At 50.0% G+C, this 15,572-nt stretch overlaps 1 protein-coding gene and 1 non-coding gene across 4 annotated transcripts in view; both read left to right on the forward strand.

Moving 5' to 3' along the window:
- Positions 1 to 11,824, forward strand: part of Ap1b1 (adaptor related protein complex 1 subunit beta 1) — a 56,257-nt gene extending 44,433 nt beyond the window's left edge. For 2 of the 3 annotated variants that reach the window (XM_038344317.2, XM_038344318.2), the window contains exons 15-22: positions 475 to 630; positions 6,577 to 6,722; positions 8,237 to 8,366; positions 8,627 to 8,711; positions 9,308 to 9,394; positions 9,484 to 9,638; positions 10,110 to 10,118; positions 10,970 to 11,824. In XM_038344317.2, the coding sequence (XP_038200245.1) occupies positions 475 to 630; positions 6,577 to 6,722; positions 8,237 to 8,366; positions 8,627 to 8,711; positions 9,308 to 9,394; positions 9,484 to 9,638; positions 10,110 to 10,118; positions 10,970 to 11,044 (843 nt within the window). In that variant the 3' untranslated portion in view covers positions 11,045 to 11,824. The remainder of the gene's footprint in view (positions 1 to 474; positions 631 to 6,576; positions 6,723 to 8,236; positions 8,367 to 8,626; positions 8,712 to 9,307; positions 9,395 to 9,483; positions 9,639 to 10,109; positions 10,119 to 10,969) is intronic. The other variant, XM_038344319.2, reaches the window with a different exon arrangement.
- On the forward strand, positions 7,150 to 7,243 carry LOC119806119. Its single transcript, XR_005284149.1, has one exon. It is a non-coding gene; the product is annotated as a small nucleolar RNA SNORD125 (small nucleolar RNA).
- Positions 11,825 to 15,572: the final 3,748 nt, after the last annotated feature.

The following is a 15,572-nucleotide window of genomic DNA, read 5'->3' on the forward strand; positions in this document are numbered from 1 at the left end:
ATCTGTGCTAAGCCTCAGCTGGTGGTCCAGTGTCTGGGCAGTCTCTGCTTTGACCTGGCAAGCAGTTACCGCTGGCCTCATGCCTACAGATTCTCCAGTGTCCTCAGCCACTCCATGACAGTGATGCCTTGTCATCCTAAGGACGGACCACTAGCCCTCAGCCCATGTGCTCTCCTAAAGGAGAGCCCTCTATGCTTAGCTTACTCCTACTAGCAGTGAACATTGACTCCCCCTTTTATGGGTTGAGTCTTCTCTCAGAGGTCACTCCTTGAGATTCAAGGCTTGTGGGACTCAGGAGTGCTCGGCCTCTCTTCTCCACCTACCTTACTTTGTCTTGTTTTTACAACTTAAAGTTGATGTGGAGGTGGTCCTGTTCCTACCTCCCCACCCCCCGTTTTCTAAAGAGCAGGTGACTATTCCTCATGGGCCCCTAATGTCCCTGCCTCTCATGCATGTCTCTGCTCTCTTTGCCAGATTGGAGACACCAACTTTGGGGCACCTCCAGCAGCAGTGACAACAGCAGCAGCACCAGCCAGACTTGGAGCACCCATCAGCAGTGGCTTAAGTGACCTCTTTGACCTGACCAGTGGCGTGGGCACCCTTTCAGGATCCTATGTAGCTCCCAAAGCAGTAAGTCCCTCCTGCAGGAACAGAGAAGGGAACTGAACTGGGATTGGTAAGGCCTCCCACAGCGCCGGGGGATGGGCAGTGGGGCTGAAGGGTTAGCCCTCTGTCACCAGTCTTTCGTTCTTACTGTGCTCTAGCCATGGCCTGTCTATGTCTAGGACAGCAGTGCCTTGTCCAGTTGGCAGTCAGATCTGTTGAGCAAAGATTGGGGGGGGGGGGGGGGGCCCCTGTGAGAGCCTGGAGAGGAGGGAGTACCAGTTCTCTGTACTGTTAGATTCAGTGTCTCGGACATAAAACTTCTTATCTCTAAAGGGAACTGATGGTTCTACACAGGATAGACATTAAAATGGGAATTAAAAAATAACCACATATCAGTATATGAAGACAAAAGGAAGGAAATCTGCCCTAGAAGACATGCCAGTGTGTTGTCATTGTGACATGACAGGCATGGGTAGCATTGGTAGTTTAGCATAAAGGTGTGGCTGGTGGCACTCTTAATTTCTGAACAGGCAACTGACTCTAAAGTTCTTAACAGAACAGGTGCCAGGTGTTCTGATGTAAAACTACAATTGTAGCACTTGGGAAGAAGAGGTAGGAGGATCAGGAGTTCAATGTCACCAGGCATAGTGGCACATGCCTTTAATTCCAGCACTTTGGTGGCAGAGACAGGCAGAGCCCTATGAGTGCCAGGCCACCTAGGGGCTATATCGTGAGACCCTGTTTAAAAGAAAGAAAGAAAAAGAAACACACAAAACAGGCTTGGGAACTTCTGTTTATTTCTATATATGTAAAGTATGCAGAGAACTCTCCAAGGATGTGGAAGAGTTGGAGTTGTTCCACAGCAGAATGTTCCAGTCCCCAAAACATAGTACCTCACCCCCCTAACCTCTTCACGCTTCCTGGATAATGGCCCACAGTACCCAGTGTGCCCCTGAGGGTATCATCACCCACCAAGACATTTTGCTAGACTAGAGAGTTTTGAGGTAGAAAGCTAAGCCAGACTAAGTCTTGCTCATGATACAGGCTCAGTGATAGCCATTGGAGAGTTCTAAACTGAATGGTGAGTGGTTTGATTTGAGCTTTGGCCCTAAGGAAGGCATGGGTGGAGTCGCACAGAGCCCTAAGGAGATTATCAGGGAGTTCCTCTTAGCCTAGACAACAGCAGCAGTTTGGGGAGCACACACTGTAACTTGAGGACTTTCTCAGCAGTAGGAGTAGGATAATGAAGGGGCTAAGGCTGCTCTGATGTGAGCAGCCATGTAATAGGAGATGGAGGAGCCGTTGGAGGGTCGGTGAAAACAACTAAGTTTGGCTTGTAAGTGTTTGTGCCTGAGAACACAGTGGGGTCATGTTAACCTGTGTCAGAGAAGCTCCACAAGGACATATATGGCCTAATCCTTTAACAACACAGGTCAGAGGCCATATCTGCTGAACCTTCCTTTTCTGAGGTTCCCACCTCAAGAGCTTCAAGGCCCACCCATAGAGGGCTTTGGTGATGAGGGTGTAAGCAGCACCCGTGCTTCCCTGACCTGGCCTCGTCCACAGAAGTGACGGCCAGGGCCCCAGGCAGGCCTCTCACAGCCTCAGCCGAGAAGTCCACATGACAGCAGCTCTGCCGCCTGCAGTTGCAGGCTTGATGCCAGGCACGCACCAGCCTTCCACAGCAGCAGCCCACTGGGTCCTCCTACAGCCATATGTTACTGTTATTCATTTTATGGTTGAGAAACTTGAGTACGTTTGCCTGTGGCCACATAGCTGGTAAGTGACAGAATCTGGCGTTAAATGCAGGGCAGTGACACTATAACCTAATCTTCAACTTCTCTGTCACTGTGCTACAAAGTGAGAATATTGTATGCCTTCCATTTTTCAGACAGGGTCTCATTATGAAGTCCTATGTTGGCCTTGATCTTGTGGCAATTCTCCTGCCTAGATCTCCAGAGGGCTAGGATTGTAGGATTGTAGACATGAGCTACCATGCCTAGCTATATATTCTCTAAGGTCACAAGTCACAGTCAGCAGTGTTATGGTTTTGGTCCCTGTCCCTTTAAGAGACAAGCCACGCCCATTCCCTCCCCATCCACTGAGGCAGGCTGATCTTCAGCTTCCGGCCTGAGCTTGCTCTTTTTCATCTTCCTCTCGGAGAGGCAGCTTCGCCTCTGCCTCTCTTCCCACTTCTCTGTTTCCCCTTCTCTGTCTCTCTCTCTCTGTCTCTCTCTCTCTCTCTCTCCCTTACCCCTTCATAACTCCCCTGAATAAATATTCAACCTCACCATGTCTCTGTCTTCTGCCCGCCTGCCATGTGTCTCCCTGCCTGGGACCAGCCACTGCTCGGGGACCGGCAGCCATCTCTGCCTGGGACTGGCTGCTCCCAGAGCCCACTGCCTGCCACCACATGGGCCGCCACCACTGCTCAGGCCACCACTCTAAGACCGGCAGCCTTCTCTGCCTGGGACTGGCTGCTCGCAGGGCCCACTGTCTGCAGCCACATGGCCTGCTACCACCATTTGGGACTTCATAGAATTTGCCGCTTGCCTACAGCTGCTGACTGGGACTCCATAGCATTTTTTAAGAAAGGGACACAACACAAGCAGGACCAGAGAATACGAAATACCACATTTAGTTGCCTACTACACAGATTGTTGCCACCAAGCGCCAGGCCAAACCATACCCCTTAAAAACCTAACAATAGCCATTCTTGGGAGGTAGAGGCAGGAAGATCAGGAGTTCAAGGCCAGCCTCGGCTATGTGAAATCAAAAACAAACAAACAAACAAATCCACTCACTGGGGCCAGTGAGATTGCTCAGAGGGTAAAATTGCCTGCCACCAAGCCTGGTGACTTGAGTTCAGTCTCTGGGCCCCACCTGGTAGAAGGAAAGAACTAACTTTTACAAGTTCTCCTTTGACCTCCACATGCATGCACATCACGCCATCTGTACATATACACACACATGAAATAAATATCAAGAAAACTATTTTTAAAAAAGTTGATCAAAGCCATGCAGCGGTGGTGGTGGGGCACACATTTAATCCCAGCTCTCAGGAGGCAGAGGCAGGCAGATCTCTGAGCTCAAGGAGCCTGGGCTATTTAGTGAAACCCTGTCTCCCCCAAAAATAAAAAACATAAATAAATAAATAAATAAATAAATAAGAATTGGTCGGTAGGACATAGTGTAGCAGGCTTTTTCTTTTAGGCCATCAACCAGCTCACAAGTCATGACACAGCGAATTCTTATTAGTTATGAATGTTTGGCCTTACGTTTGTCCCATTAGCTCTTATAACTTAACCTGTTTCTCTTTACGCTTTTGCGAGATTCTCCTGCCTCTGCTTCCAGAGTGCTGGGATTAAAGGCGTGTGCCACCACTGCCCTGCTCCTTCTGCATATCTTAATTTCACTTCTATGCATGGCTGGCTGGCTGGCAGCTGCCTGGCTTCTGGCCCCGAGTGTGTCCCTCTTTTTCTCATTCTCCTCCTTCTCTCCTCTCTTTTGCCTAGATTTCTCCTCCTGCTTATTCTGTCTGCCTGCCAGCCCCACCTATCCCTCTCCTGCCTAGCTATTGGCCGACCATTTAGCTTTTTAATAGACCAATCAGGTGTCTTAGACTGGTAAGGTGAAACAAATACAACACTTCTTTACATAATTAAACACACATCCTTACATCATTAAGCAAATGCAGCATAAACAAATGTAACACATCTTTACATAGTTAAAGTAATTTCCACAACAACATAGTAGTACCCATCTCTAATCCCAGCATTAAAAGGCAAGAAGATCTCAAAACAAAAACTACTGATGTCACAGGGCAGAGTCCTGCAGTCTTGTACTCACTGGATACTCAGCAACCAGAAATGAGAAGCATGAGCTGGCTGGTCTTCCACATGTGTAAAGGTTTTTTGGTTTTGGTTTTGATTTTTTTGTTTGTTTGTTTGTTTTTGTTTTTTGTTTGTTTTAGTTTTTTAGGGTTTTTGTTGGGGTTTTTTTTGAGACAAGGTTTCTCTGTATACCCTGGTTGTCCTGAACCTCACTCTGTAGTCCAGGCTGGCCTCAAACTCACAGAGATCCACCTGTCTCTGCCTCCCAAGTGCTGGAATTAATGGCATGAGCCACCCGGTTGTTTGTTTGTTTGAGACAAGGTTTCTCTGTGTAGCCCTGGCTGTCCCAGAACTCACTCTCTTGACCAGGTTGGCCTTAACCTCTAGAGTTCCACCTGCCTCTGCCTCCTAAGTGTTGGGATTAAAGGCATGCGCCACCACCTCGCTGTATGTGTGTATCGATTTTAACTGATGACATCACTGCTAGTCAGGTAGAGATGATGTACCTGCTCACACTTAGTGCTGGTGATAGGAGTTGTGAGGGCTGGGTTAGAAGTAGTCCGGCAGGCTCCTGGACAAAGAGTCCTTGCCACAGGACAGGACTTCCATCTCCTTAGTCACTGCTGCCTTCACAAACAGTAGCAGGTGGTCTGTACTTCCTTTATAACACTATTGCTGCTGGGGTTGTTTGTCCTTGTACAAGACCCCCCACCTTTCGTAGATAAGTATGCGCCCTACACGTGGAGCTCCTGTATATGAAAACTTCAGGTTGGTCCTGCATGGATTAACTTCTTTGAGGGATTCAGTGAGATTTAATTCTGTTAGACTTTCTCAAGACTCTATGAGTCCACATTGACGAGGACCAATTCTGCAGCACAAGAGGCCTGCTGAGACAGAGTAACAGTGCCTGGTCTGTGGGCGCCAAGCCTAGGGCTAGGCTTCCCAGCTTTGTGAGTGCTTACACCCCACGCTTGGCTGGGGACTCAGTGCTGATGGTTTCTGTCAGGGGACACAAGGTGCTTAGAGCCTGCCGGGTGGGGTGGGGACAGAGAAGTGCCTTCCAGTAGACAGCAAGTGAGACATCTTGGGGAGGAGGAACAAGATAAGCCTGGAACAGGCACCCAGGCTATGAATACCAGTGCAAGGTGGGAAAGGGTTTGCCGGGTTCGTGACCATGTTTGCAATTCACAAGACAATTCCAGCTGCTGTGAAAGAGGAAGGCCATCTGGGCAGTCCCCTGCGTGAGACTGTGGCATATCAAGGAGCCGAAGGGTGACACTCGTGCTTGTCCTTCACAGGCAGGGTTGATTCCTGCCATTTACTTAGTGAGTGCCCGGTACACAGCAGCGCCACAGTAGGCTCTGAGACAGCTGTAGACAGAGCAGCAAAACCCTTTCCTTAAAGAGCTCCTTGCGAGGGGTCGGGGGGGAGTCCTGATGCAGAAATTCCGCTCCTGAGCCTGCTAAGGACAGCCGGGACACTGGCAGGCCAGAGCTTCATTGGTGCTGCCTGTGATCTAGCCAGTTTCTTTCAGTGGAAGACCAGCCATATCTCCTGCAGGAAAGGACAGTCTGTAACAGCCAAGTAGAGGTCAGGCTGTGGCCAGGATCCAGAATGCTGCTGGATACTCAGCTCTGACCTTGGCTTGTCATGGTACTGGCAAGGCTCACCTGTCTCCTCATCTTTCTTCAGTCTTTCTTGGTATTGCTTTTATGACCTCTGAAGATGTCCTGCCTGTCCTCCACTACTCTGATACAAAGCTATGCGATGGTGCTGGTCCTGGGTGGCATGCAGGATTAGCTTATTTATCATCACTTATTTTTTTTTCTTTTGATTAATTTTAGTTTGAAGTCTATTTTGGTGAATATTAAAATAGTTACATCAACTTGTTTCTTAGGTCCATTTGATTGGAAAATCTTTTCCCAACCCTTTACTCTGAGATAATGTCTGTCTGTGCAGTTGAGGTGTGTTTCTTGCAAGCATTTGTCCTCATTCTGTTAGCCCATGTCTTTTAATTATAGTGATGGAGACAGGTTGATCAGAAGGCCCTTAGGAAAGAGAAAAAGGGTCTCAGAGGCCAGCTATGATTTTGGGGTGGGGAAGAGTCACACGGCCCCTCCCATCTTCTTCCCTGCAGGTCTGGCTCCCTGCCATGAAGGCCAAGGGCCTGGAGATCTCCGGCACCTTCACCCGTCAGGTTGGCTCCATCTCCATGGACCTGCAGCTGACTAACAAGGCCCTGCAGGTCATGACAGATTTCGCCATCCAGTTCAATCGTAACAGGTGAGCCCCTGCCCAAACTCAGCAGTTACTTTCCTGTCTACTATGAGGACGCCAAAGCACCAGACAGAGTAGAGAGGTCATCTCCCCTAACTTACTCTCCTCCACTGCCCAAAGAACAGTTTTGTGTCAGAAATCACAGCTCCAAGCTAGCATCCCACCACTGGAAGCGCTCTGCATCTCCTGCCTGCCTCTCCTCCCAGGCGTGAGTCACTTTTGTGTGAGGGAGCAGTTCTGAGAAAGTGGGTGGGTAGTGGGCCTGCCAGCCAGTCAGCCGCCCCTGAAAGCAAAAGATCAGATAAAGACTCTGAAAATGAGTAGTGGGTGCTCCTGGCTCCTCACTGTCCTCTGTTCCCCATACTTCCTGTACTGTGTGTTGGTGAGAAAACATGCCTGCTAGCACTGTGAGCCGCCAAGGTCAGGCTCTCAGAACTGTGGCAGCCCCTCTTGATGATCTCTCTTCCTGAATCGCTCCAGTGATGAGCAAACTGAGCCTCTAAGTTTACTGAAGGGGCAGCTCTGCCTCTTTCCCTCACGGGACTCTAGAGGCTGTAGGTACATACCTGCTGATAAACCCTCTACTTGAATGCTTCCTTTTATGCCATGGCCATGGGCTATAGAGTGATGGTCTCCGTAGAGCTGCCTGATAGTCCAGCAGAGCAGATGTTATCTCCTCCTTATGCCCCAGGTCACAGAGCTGACATTGGAGTCATTCCCAGGGAGCCTGAGTGCAGAGCCACCACACAGGTCTGCGTTCCCTCTGGATTCTAGGCAAACCTGAGTAGAGAAGCATAGTGTCATTTCTCAGCAGTGCATTCACCATGTAGGAGCCAGGAAATGGATTAGCCAGTCCTTCATTTAGTTCAGTGTCCTCATCAGGAAGAAGGAATTGGGTCTTTGCCAGTCTAGAAATTGGCCTGTTACCATATGCTGCCCTGGACTTGCTGAGTGCTCCCCTCCATACCACTGTGACTTGCCTTCCAGAAGTTTGTGTCCTATTGAAGCAATCTTCCTAGTTCATTCACACAGAGGGGCAGGGCTTTTCTGAACCTGTGGCAGTTGTGTGGCGTGGCCATTTCTAGGTCAGATAGTGAAATCTGGTCGTTGCTGGGGGTGGTCAGATCCCTCTTAAGTTAGGAGTCTTAGTAAGAAATACCTAGGCTGTCCAGAGTTTTCCATCAAGAAGCGGGAAGTCCAGGCCGCTGGTATTGTGTAAGGTCCTTAAGGAAGGGGTAGGGATATGTCACCTTGACCTATCAGGATCCAGCACAAGGAGAAATGACAGCAGAGATTACCCTGCCTTAACCAGACTAGGATGTAGTGCTAGCCCCAGATTCTTACCTCCTGTCTACATGGCCAGTGGACAAGGGGTAGTCATGAGCTTGGAAAAAGCTTACTTGATGAAGGAGCTCTTTGCCCATCACCTCTCTCCCCATTCCAGAGCACAAAGAGCCAACCTATTCCATGTCAGCACCCACTCCCCTACCACCCCTGTGGGGGCTTCTCTCTTCCTTCAGCTTTGGCTTGGCTCCTGCAGCACCCCTCCAAGTACACGCACCGCTCAGTCCCAACCAGACTGTGGAGCTCTCCCTGCCTCTCAACACAGTGGGCTCAGTCATGAAGATGGAGCCTTTGAACAACCTTCAGGTGTGTCCCCGCAGGGCCAGCACCCTGCTTCTGCTCAGTTAGGTCCTGGGATGGTTGCTAGCCATATCTGTAAAAGGCCTGATAAGAGAACTGTGCTCTTGGCCACAGATGGAACCTGGGCTAGGGGACAAAGGGCATGGCTGCAAGGGGTGGTTCTATGAGGAAGCCTGTCAGGACACCCTGCTTGGGGCCTCAGAGGCGGTATAAGTCCAGGAATCAGGGTCAAGCCTTGGGGACTGACTGGGGACCCTCATGCCTAGGTGGCTGTGAAGAACAACATTGATGTCTTCTACTTCAGCACCTTGTACCCACTGCATGTCCTCTTTGTGGAGGACGGGAAGATGGGTGAGTTGTGAAGGGCCCTGGGGATTTGTGCAAAGGACTGCAGATAGGGAACCTGGGAAGGCTAGTGCTTGCAATAAGGATTAACAAGACAGCTTTGCCTTAATGGTAGAATCTTCAGCAGATTCTAGGGGCCCCATCTCTGGCTTGCAGGTGGCCTGTGCCATCTCACTTGTGAGCCCTGCTGCTCACCCTTCAGCTTGTCCCATGGGCTGCAGAGAACCAGGTCGGTCACCATACCTGATGTCTATCTCCTCAGTGGGGCCAGAACCCTGAGAAGGAAGACTGCAGGGAAGGCCAGCCTGGGCTGTGTGGCACCTCCTCATCCTTGCCACAGAGCCATATCTAAAGAGCAGGCTGCACAGAGGGGGAAGAAGATGCGGTCAGATGTAGGGTAAGGGAGAGGAGAGGCAGAAAGCTGAGGGCATTCTAGAACAGCCTGTGTCCTTTGAGCTGAAGCAGATAGAGCTGTGGAGGAGCCAGTGCCTTCACTCAGCTTCCAGGTGGCACTTTGGAGACCAGAACCATTTCCTGTCATGTGATGCTGGGGCCACAGTTTATCAGGGTACCATCTCTTACCCCACACTCCTCCCCTGCAGACCGGCAGATGTTCTTGGCCACATGGAAAGACATTCCCAATGAGAATGAAGCACAGTTCCAAATCAGAGACTGCCCACTCAACACAGGTGAGGCCTCCCCTGCCCCCCGATATTCCACTCATCCTCTCCCCTGTACCCACTGAGTGTGGGCCTTCCATGGCCATCTGATCCTGCAGAGGCTGCAAGCAACAAGCTGCAAAGCAGTAACATCTTCACCGTGGCCAAGAGGAATGTGGAGGGCCAGGACATGCTCTACCAGTCTCTGAAGTTGACCAACGGCATCTGGGTGCTGGCAGAGCTGCGCATCCAACCAGGCAACCCCAACTTCACGGTGAGCACCCCTGGACCTCCCTGCCCTGGCAGTGCTTCCCCCATCAGCATTCCTAGTCTGGGCTGTTAGGAGACAGTGATGGGTGCCACTGTGCCAAGGTCTCTTTGAGTCTGGTGTGAGAATTGGTTCTTTGAACTTGCCCTGCTGCCATATGGGTGCCTGAGTACCTAGCCAGGGCACACTGATTCTCAGCAGCCCATACTTCTAGACCTTAAGTCAGAGCTATCAGAGGACACCTTCAGGGTGGTCTGGGTATTCTGTACACCCCACTGCTGTTCCCAGGCCTAGAGCCAAGGCTTCGCTTCCCCCACGCAGCCTTGCCTGGTAGGTGTGGCCCTGTAGACACTACCTCCCAATCCTGGTGACCTTGGTGCTGGTGTGTGGGCTGTGACCTTAGCTGAGGTGGTGGTAATTTATATCTCCCTGTTTGATTGCTGCATGTCCACCTTCCCTGCTGGTGCCATGGTACAGGACTTGGAGGTTAGCAAATTGCTTCTCTCTTCTTCTGCCCCACCTCCATCCTTCCTAGCAGTATTGCGCATGCCTCATCTCCTGGTCTGACCCCAGTGCATTCTGCTTCCCTCTGTAACTTGGCCTTGCTTAAACACAATGCTATGCTCCCAAGGCCCAGCAGATGTGCATGGTGGCCACCAATACCAGGAGTTTCCAACCACTTCCACGTGCATGGTATGTGGAGCCCTTAAAAGGAGGCCCACGGACCCCTCTGTGGCTACTGCTGCTGAATTACAGAATTCTACTTGCCACTCCTTCCTAATTGCAGCCTCAGATCTGATGCTCTCAAGTGGAAGGGTGGGCTGGCTGGCTTCCATCCCCTCTGCCCAGAGTCTCAAGACTAAGACCTCAGCCAGTACTGAGGTGCTCTTGCATAAACCTGCTTCCTGTGCAGGAGCGAGAGCAAGCCCCACACACCTTGCAGTCCCCAGCAGAGACCTGCTCCCTCTTAACCCTGCCCACCAGGATTGCCTCTCAGAATCGCTTCTGATCTAGGCCTCCAGTGGTCGGAGGTCCCGAATGGGGGGTGGGATCTGGGTACTCCTGACAGCTCGTGAATCATGCCTGACAGTGGCTCTGGTGGCAGAACTGACAGCAGGTGTGGGGGCTGCATGTATATTTGGTTCCCACCCAGCTGACTGTGATGGCCACCCCCTCTGCCTTAGCTCACATCTGTCCCACTCTGAGCTGCCACCCTGCCATGCATGCATGCACATCTACTCAAGCTCACTTTTCCATCTGGTGCCCATTCTCTCTCCCATCCTTTTACTGAAGAGCCCCAGGGATAAGTTCTTTTCCCTGCCCTCCTTTTCCTGCAGCTGTCCCTGAAGTGCCGAGCACCAGAGGTGTCCCAGCATGTATACCAGGCCTACGAGACTATCCTCAAGAACTGAAGTCCCTCCAGCATCCACCCCAGCCTTCTGCCTGCCCTATTGTGGAGCCCTTGTGGGTGGCAGTACCTCCTGCTTTCCTTGGGGAAAGGCCAGGTGGGCTCCTGACCACCCAGGAGGCTTCTCTGATCCTAATTGAGGGCCTGGAGCAGGGCCCTGCCCGCTCCTGGAGTGAGGTCTCTGTGAATCTCCAGTGGCTGGTTTCCATTGCTGCTGATGTGGGATCAAAGGGAACTGAGCCAGCACAGCAGCAGAAGCTGGATAGGAGGCCACAGGGTGCTCTTCCTTCTCCCTTTGCCTGGGGGTGAGCATGGAACTCCCCTTGGAGTCCCAGCTCATGATCCCTGTCCTGTCTCCCCACTGAGCCTGTTCTGGGTGGAGTCTAGGTGCCAATATTACTGCTCTGTCACAGCCTTGGGACTCTGGTGGGGCTAGATGTGGTGATGGGCAGAGATGGGCCCAGAGGAGCAACCTGGGCCAGCACCATCCACCTCATGCACAGCAGCTGGTGCTCTGTGACTGCCTGCATGGTCCAGAGCCATCTGGAATTCTGTTCCCTCGTGCCCTGAAGGATGGTCACTGCCTACAAAACATTCCTTGGTGTCCCCTCTGTGAGTCCAGGGCTCTTAGAACAGAAATAGGGTGAAAGGTGGAACAAGTGGCAGTAGAGATGCTTCCAGTGTGGGGCTCCCGTGGGTTCTCTGGCACCCCAGTCTCAGCGTGTCTAACAGTGGTAGGTTTTCCTGTCGCTGCTGTTTGATAATAAAGATTCTGCTTTTGGCAGTCATGCACACTTCTTTCCCTCCACAAAGAAAGACCAGCCTGAGAAACTGCTTCTGGGTGGCTGGGGATAGCGTCTGACCCCTGCAATAATTATATCTATACATATAAATAGAAACTATATATTGTATGTTTACTCTTATTTTCAAAGAGAGAAAACGAATAAAATTGATGACATCAAGTGTGTCCCTGGCCAGTATGTCAGGTTGTAAGGCTCTTCTGGGCAAGGGTCCTGGCTGAAGCCATACACCTGACTGTGGTCCCTGCCCTAATTCTCCTTCTCTTCATTCTACCCTCCTGTGGCCTGCTGGTGTCCTGCCACCTTCCTGCCATTGATGCTAAGTCCCACCTTGCTGATGCTAGAGACTTTGTGTATGCTTTATTCCAGGGAAGGGCTTGCAGTCCCATTCGAGTTTCCTCTTTTGTGCTATCTTGAGGCAGTGGGAATGACTGGGGGCGGGGAGCAGGGGAGGACTGAGCAGTGTTGCCTGTCTTCTCCCAAGGGAGAGAGCACCCAGAAGAGCACTTACAAGAGACCAAAGAAACAATTAGCCCAAGGAATATGTGCTCCTTGCAGGAAGTTCTACCACCCAAGAATAACAGCACCTCAGCATTGTTAACCTCTTATTCCCCTTTGTGAGGGGAGGAGCTTCCTGTTGCCTGCTTCCATGAGGTAATGTTGGTGGATTCAACCTTGTGATGGTCTTGGTGCAATTTAGGAAAGTAACCGTCAGTCACATCGTGCTGAACAGTTCCACAGTTGCCACCCCTTTCTTCAGCGCTTATGTTTTCCCGTCCCCTTTTTGAGAATGAGCATTGTGCCAGTAGATCAAACAACAGTCATTTATTCTGACTTTAGCCAGTTATGAGTCTCTGCTGTGAGCATTGCCCATTTCAAAAGGCAGCTTCCCTGACCAAGGCCTACAGCAGCAGCAATCGTCTCTGGAGCTAGGACTTCCCCAGCACAGACTTTTAGAACAGATTGAAGGCGCCCTGCTGTGGAGCAGGCCTTCAGCCCAGTTAGAAAGCAGTTGATGCACTCATAACGGTGTGTGACCGTTGTATATCTCCAGCACATCTTGCCTGGAAGACACGTTAGCATGCTGCCTGTGTACAGTTGAGAAGGATCACTGGAGCCATTTGTCAGAAGCCTGCAATGCACCTGGTGCTATGAAAGCCAGCTAACGGGAGGAACCTTCCATCCCAGCCCTTTCCAGACTTATCATGCCCCACAACATAGCTTGTGATGTCTTCAGCAATAAGGACTGGCATCCAGTTCTAGTGTGCAATCAATAACAGTGGCTATTATCTTTGTGATTTGTAAGGCATCGGGGATCCCTGGCCATCAGCTACTAGAAAGAGAACTTTTCTCTGTGTAACATCTCCAGCTATCCTGGAACTCTTTGTAGACCAGGCTAGCCTCGGACTCCTCTCTGCCTCCCAAGTGCTGGTATTGAAGGTGTATGCCCCCTACACCTGGCCTGTTTTTACATTTATAAACACAGTCTGTCGTAAGGTTTTTCTGTCACCTTGTTGGGTATTATTAGTACCTTAATCACAAAATTCCTGAGAGCTCTCCAGCTGTGCCTGGACTCTGGATAGACTTATTTTTCATCCTAGGAAGTTATTTCAGGGGCTTCTCTAAATTTGTAAGAGACTCAGAGGTTAACATCTAATCAAACTTTTTTTTTTGGACAAGATATCAATAACTTTATTTTTGGTTTTGGTTTTTCAAGACAGGGTTTCTCTTTAGGCTCTTTTGGAGCCTGTCCTGGAGCTAGCTCTTGTAGACCAGGCTGGCCTCGAACTCACAAAGATCCGTCTGCCTCTGTCTCCCAAGTGCTGGGATTGAAGGCATGCACTACCACTGCCTTTAACAGTTGCCACTAATAACTTTTTAATAGTTTTTTTTTTGTATACAATATATTCTGATCGTGGTTTCCCCTCCTTCATCTCCCACATCTTTCCCCACCTACCCAACCCCATGCATTCTTTCTCTCTGTATAAAGCAAACAGGCAAATTAAAAAATGACCATAAAAAAGAAAAAGGGGGGATTGGAGAGATGGCTCTGCGGTTAAGAGCATTGGCTGCTCTTCCAGAGGAACTAAGTTCAATTCCTAGCAGCCACTGTCTGTAACTCTAGTTCAAGGGATCTGGCACCGTCATAGATAGACATACATGTGCAAGCAAAACACCAATGCACGTAAGATAAAAATAAGTTATCTTTTTTTTTAAAAAAAAAAAAGGAGCATGAATATACGCAAGCACATGGACCAGAAACCATACTATGTAAGCAAAAGATCAGTGAGGTCAGAAATTCCCAGACAAAATATTGAGAAAAAAAAAAAACTCCAAAACAATACTGAGTTCATTTTGAGTTGGCTGTCTACTGCAGGACATGGGGCCTGCCCTTAGATGTACTTTGTAGCCGGGCGGTGGTGGCGCACGCCTTTAATCCCAGCACTCGGGAGGCAGAGGCAGGCGGATCTCTGTGAGTTCGAGGCTAGCCTGGTCTACAAGAGCTAGTTCCAGGACAGGCTCTAAAAAAGCTGCAGAGAAACCCTGTCTCGAAAAACCAAAAAAAAAAAAGAAAAAAAAAAAAGATGTACTTTGTGTACCCTGTGAGACTCCACTGAGGAAAGTTTTCCTTTGCAAGTGGTTGTCAGTTGGAGGTAGCTTCTTGGTTAAGGATGGCCCTCGTGTTCCCTTCCCACTCTTCAGTGCAGACCCTGTACATGTTGCCACAGTCTCTGAATTCATATGTATGTCGCTCCTGTTGGTGTCTCCATCCCTACTGGCTCTTAAGCCTTCCTACCTCCTCTTCTGCAAAGTTCCCTGAACCTTGAAGGGAGGAATTTAATGGAGACATCCCAATTAGGACTGAGTGTTTCAAGGTCTCACTCTCTGCACAGTGTCCAGCTGTGGATCTCAGTTTGTTCCGACCTACTGCAGATGGAAGCGTCTCTAATGGTGCCTGAGCAAATCACTGATGTATGAGTGTAGCAGACTGTTGTTGGGAGTCATTTTTTTGCTACATTCCTTCAGCAGAACAATAGTGTTTGGTCTTCCCCTACATCCATGGATACCTAGTCCCAGGTTCTTGACCTTCCCAGCAGCATCAAGCATGTGTTCCATCTCGTGGAGTAAGACTTAAATCCAATCAGGTAGTGGTTGATTACTCCCACAACCTGTGTGATGGAGGATTCTCATTAGCTAATAAACTGCCTTGGCCAGCCCTTAGGTGGATGGAGTAGACAGAACAGGAAGAAGGAAGTGAGGTAGATAGCTCAGTCAGATGCCACGCCTCTCCTAAGTTAGGCAGACTGCCGTGCCTCTTCTCAAGGAGAAAGATGCAATGAAGCTTAGACCCAAGATGGACGTAGGCTGAATCTTTCCCGGTAAGACACCACTCATGGTGTTACACAGATGATTAGATATGGGTTAGTCAAGATGTGAGTAATAGACCAGGCAGTGTTTAAAAGAATACAATTTGTGTGTTGTTATTTCGGGGCATAAGCTAGTCAGGCCGCCGGGAGCAGGGCGGCGGGAACGCAGTCTGCTGCTCTTCACTACATCTGTGTGCCACTATTGTACCAGTATATCATGGAGACAGGTCACCATTGCATATGGAAGGGTTTCTAGCTGGTAGCATGCAGCATACCCAGGACTATGAACACTGTTGATTAGGGGTGAAGGTTCTAATTAGGCACCAGCTCAACTCCCCCCAAAAGTGGACATAGGCACTGTCTT

Source organism: Arvicola amphibius, chromosome 1 (genome assembly GCF_903992535.2).
Source record: "Arvicola amphibius chromosome 1, mArvAmp1.2, whole genome shotgun sequence".
NCBI classification, from domain to species: Eukaryota; Metazoa; Chordata; class Mammalia; order Rodentia; family Cricetidae; genus Arvicola; species Arvicola amphibius.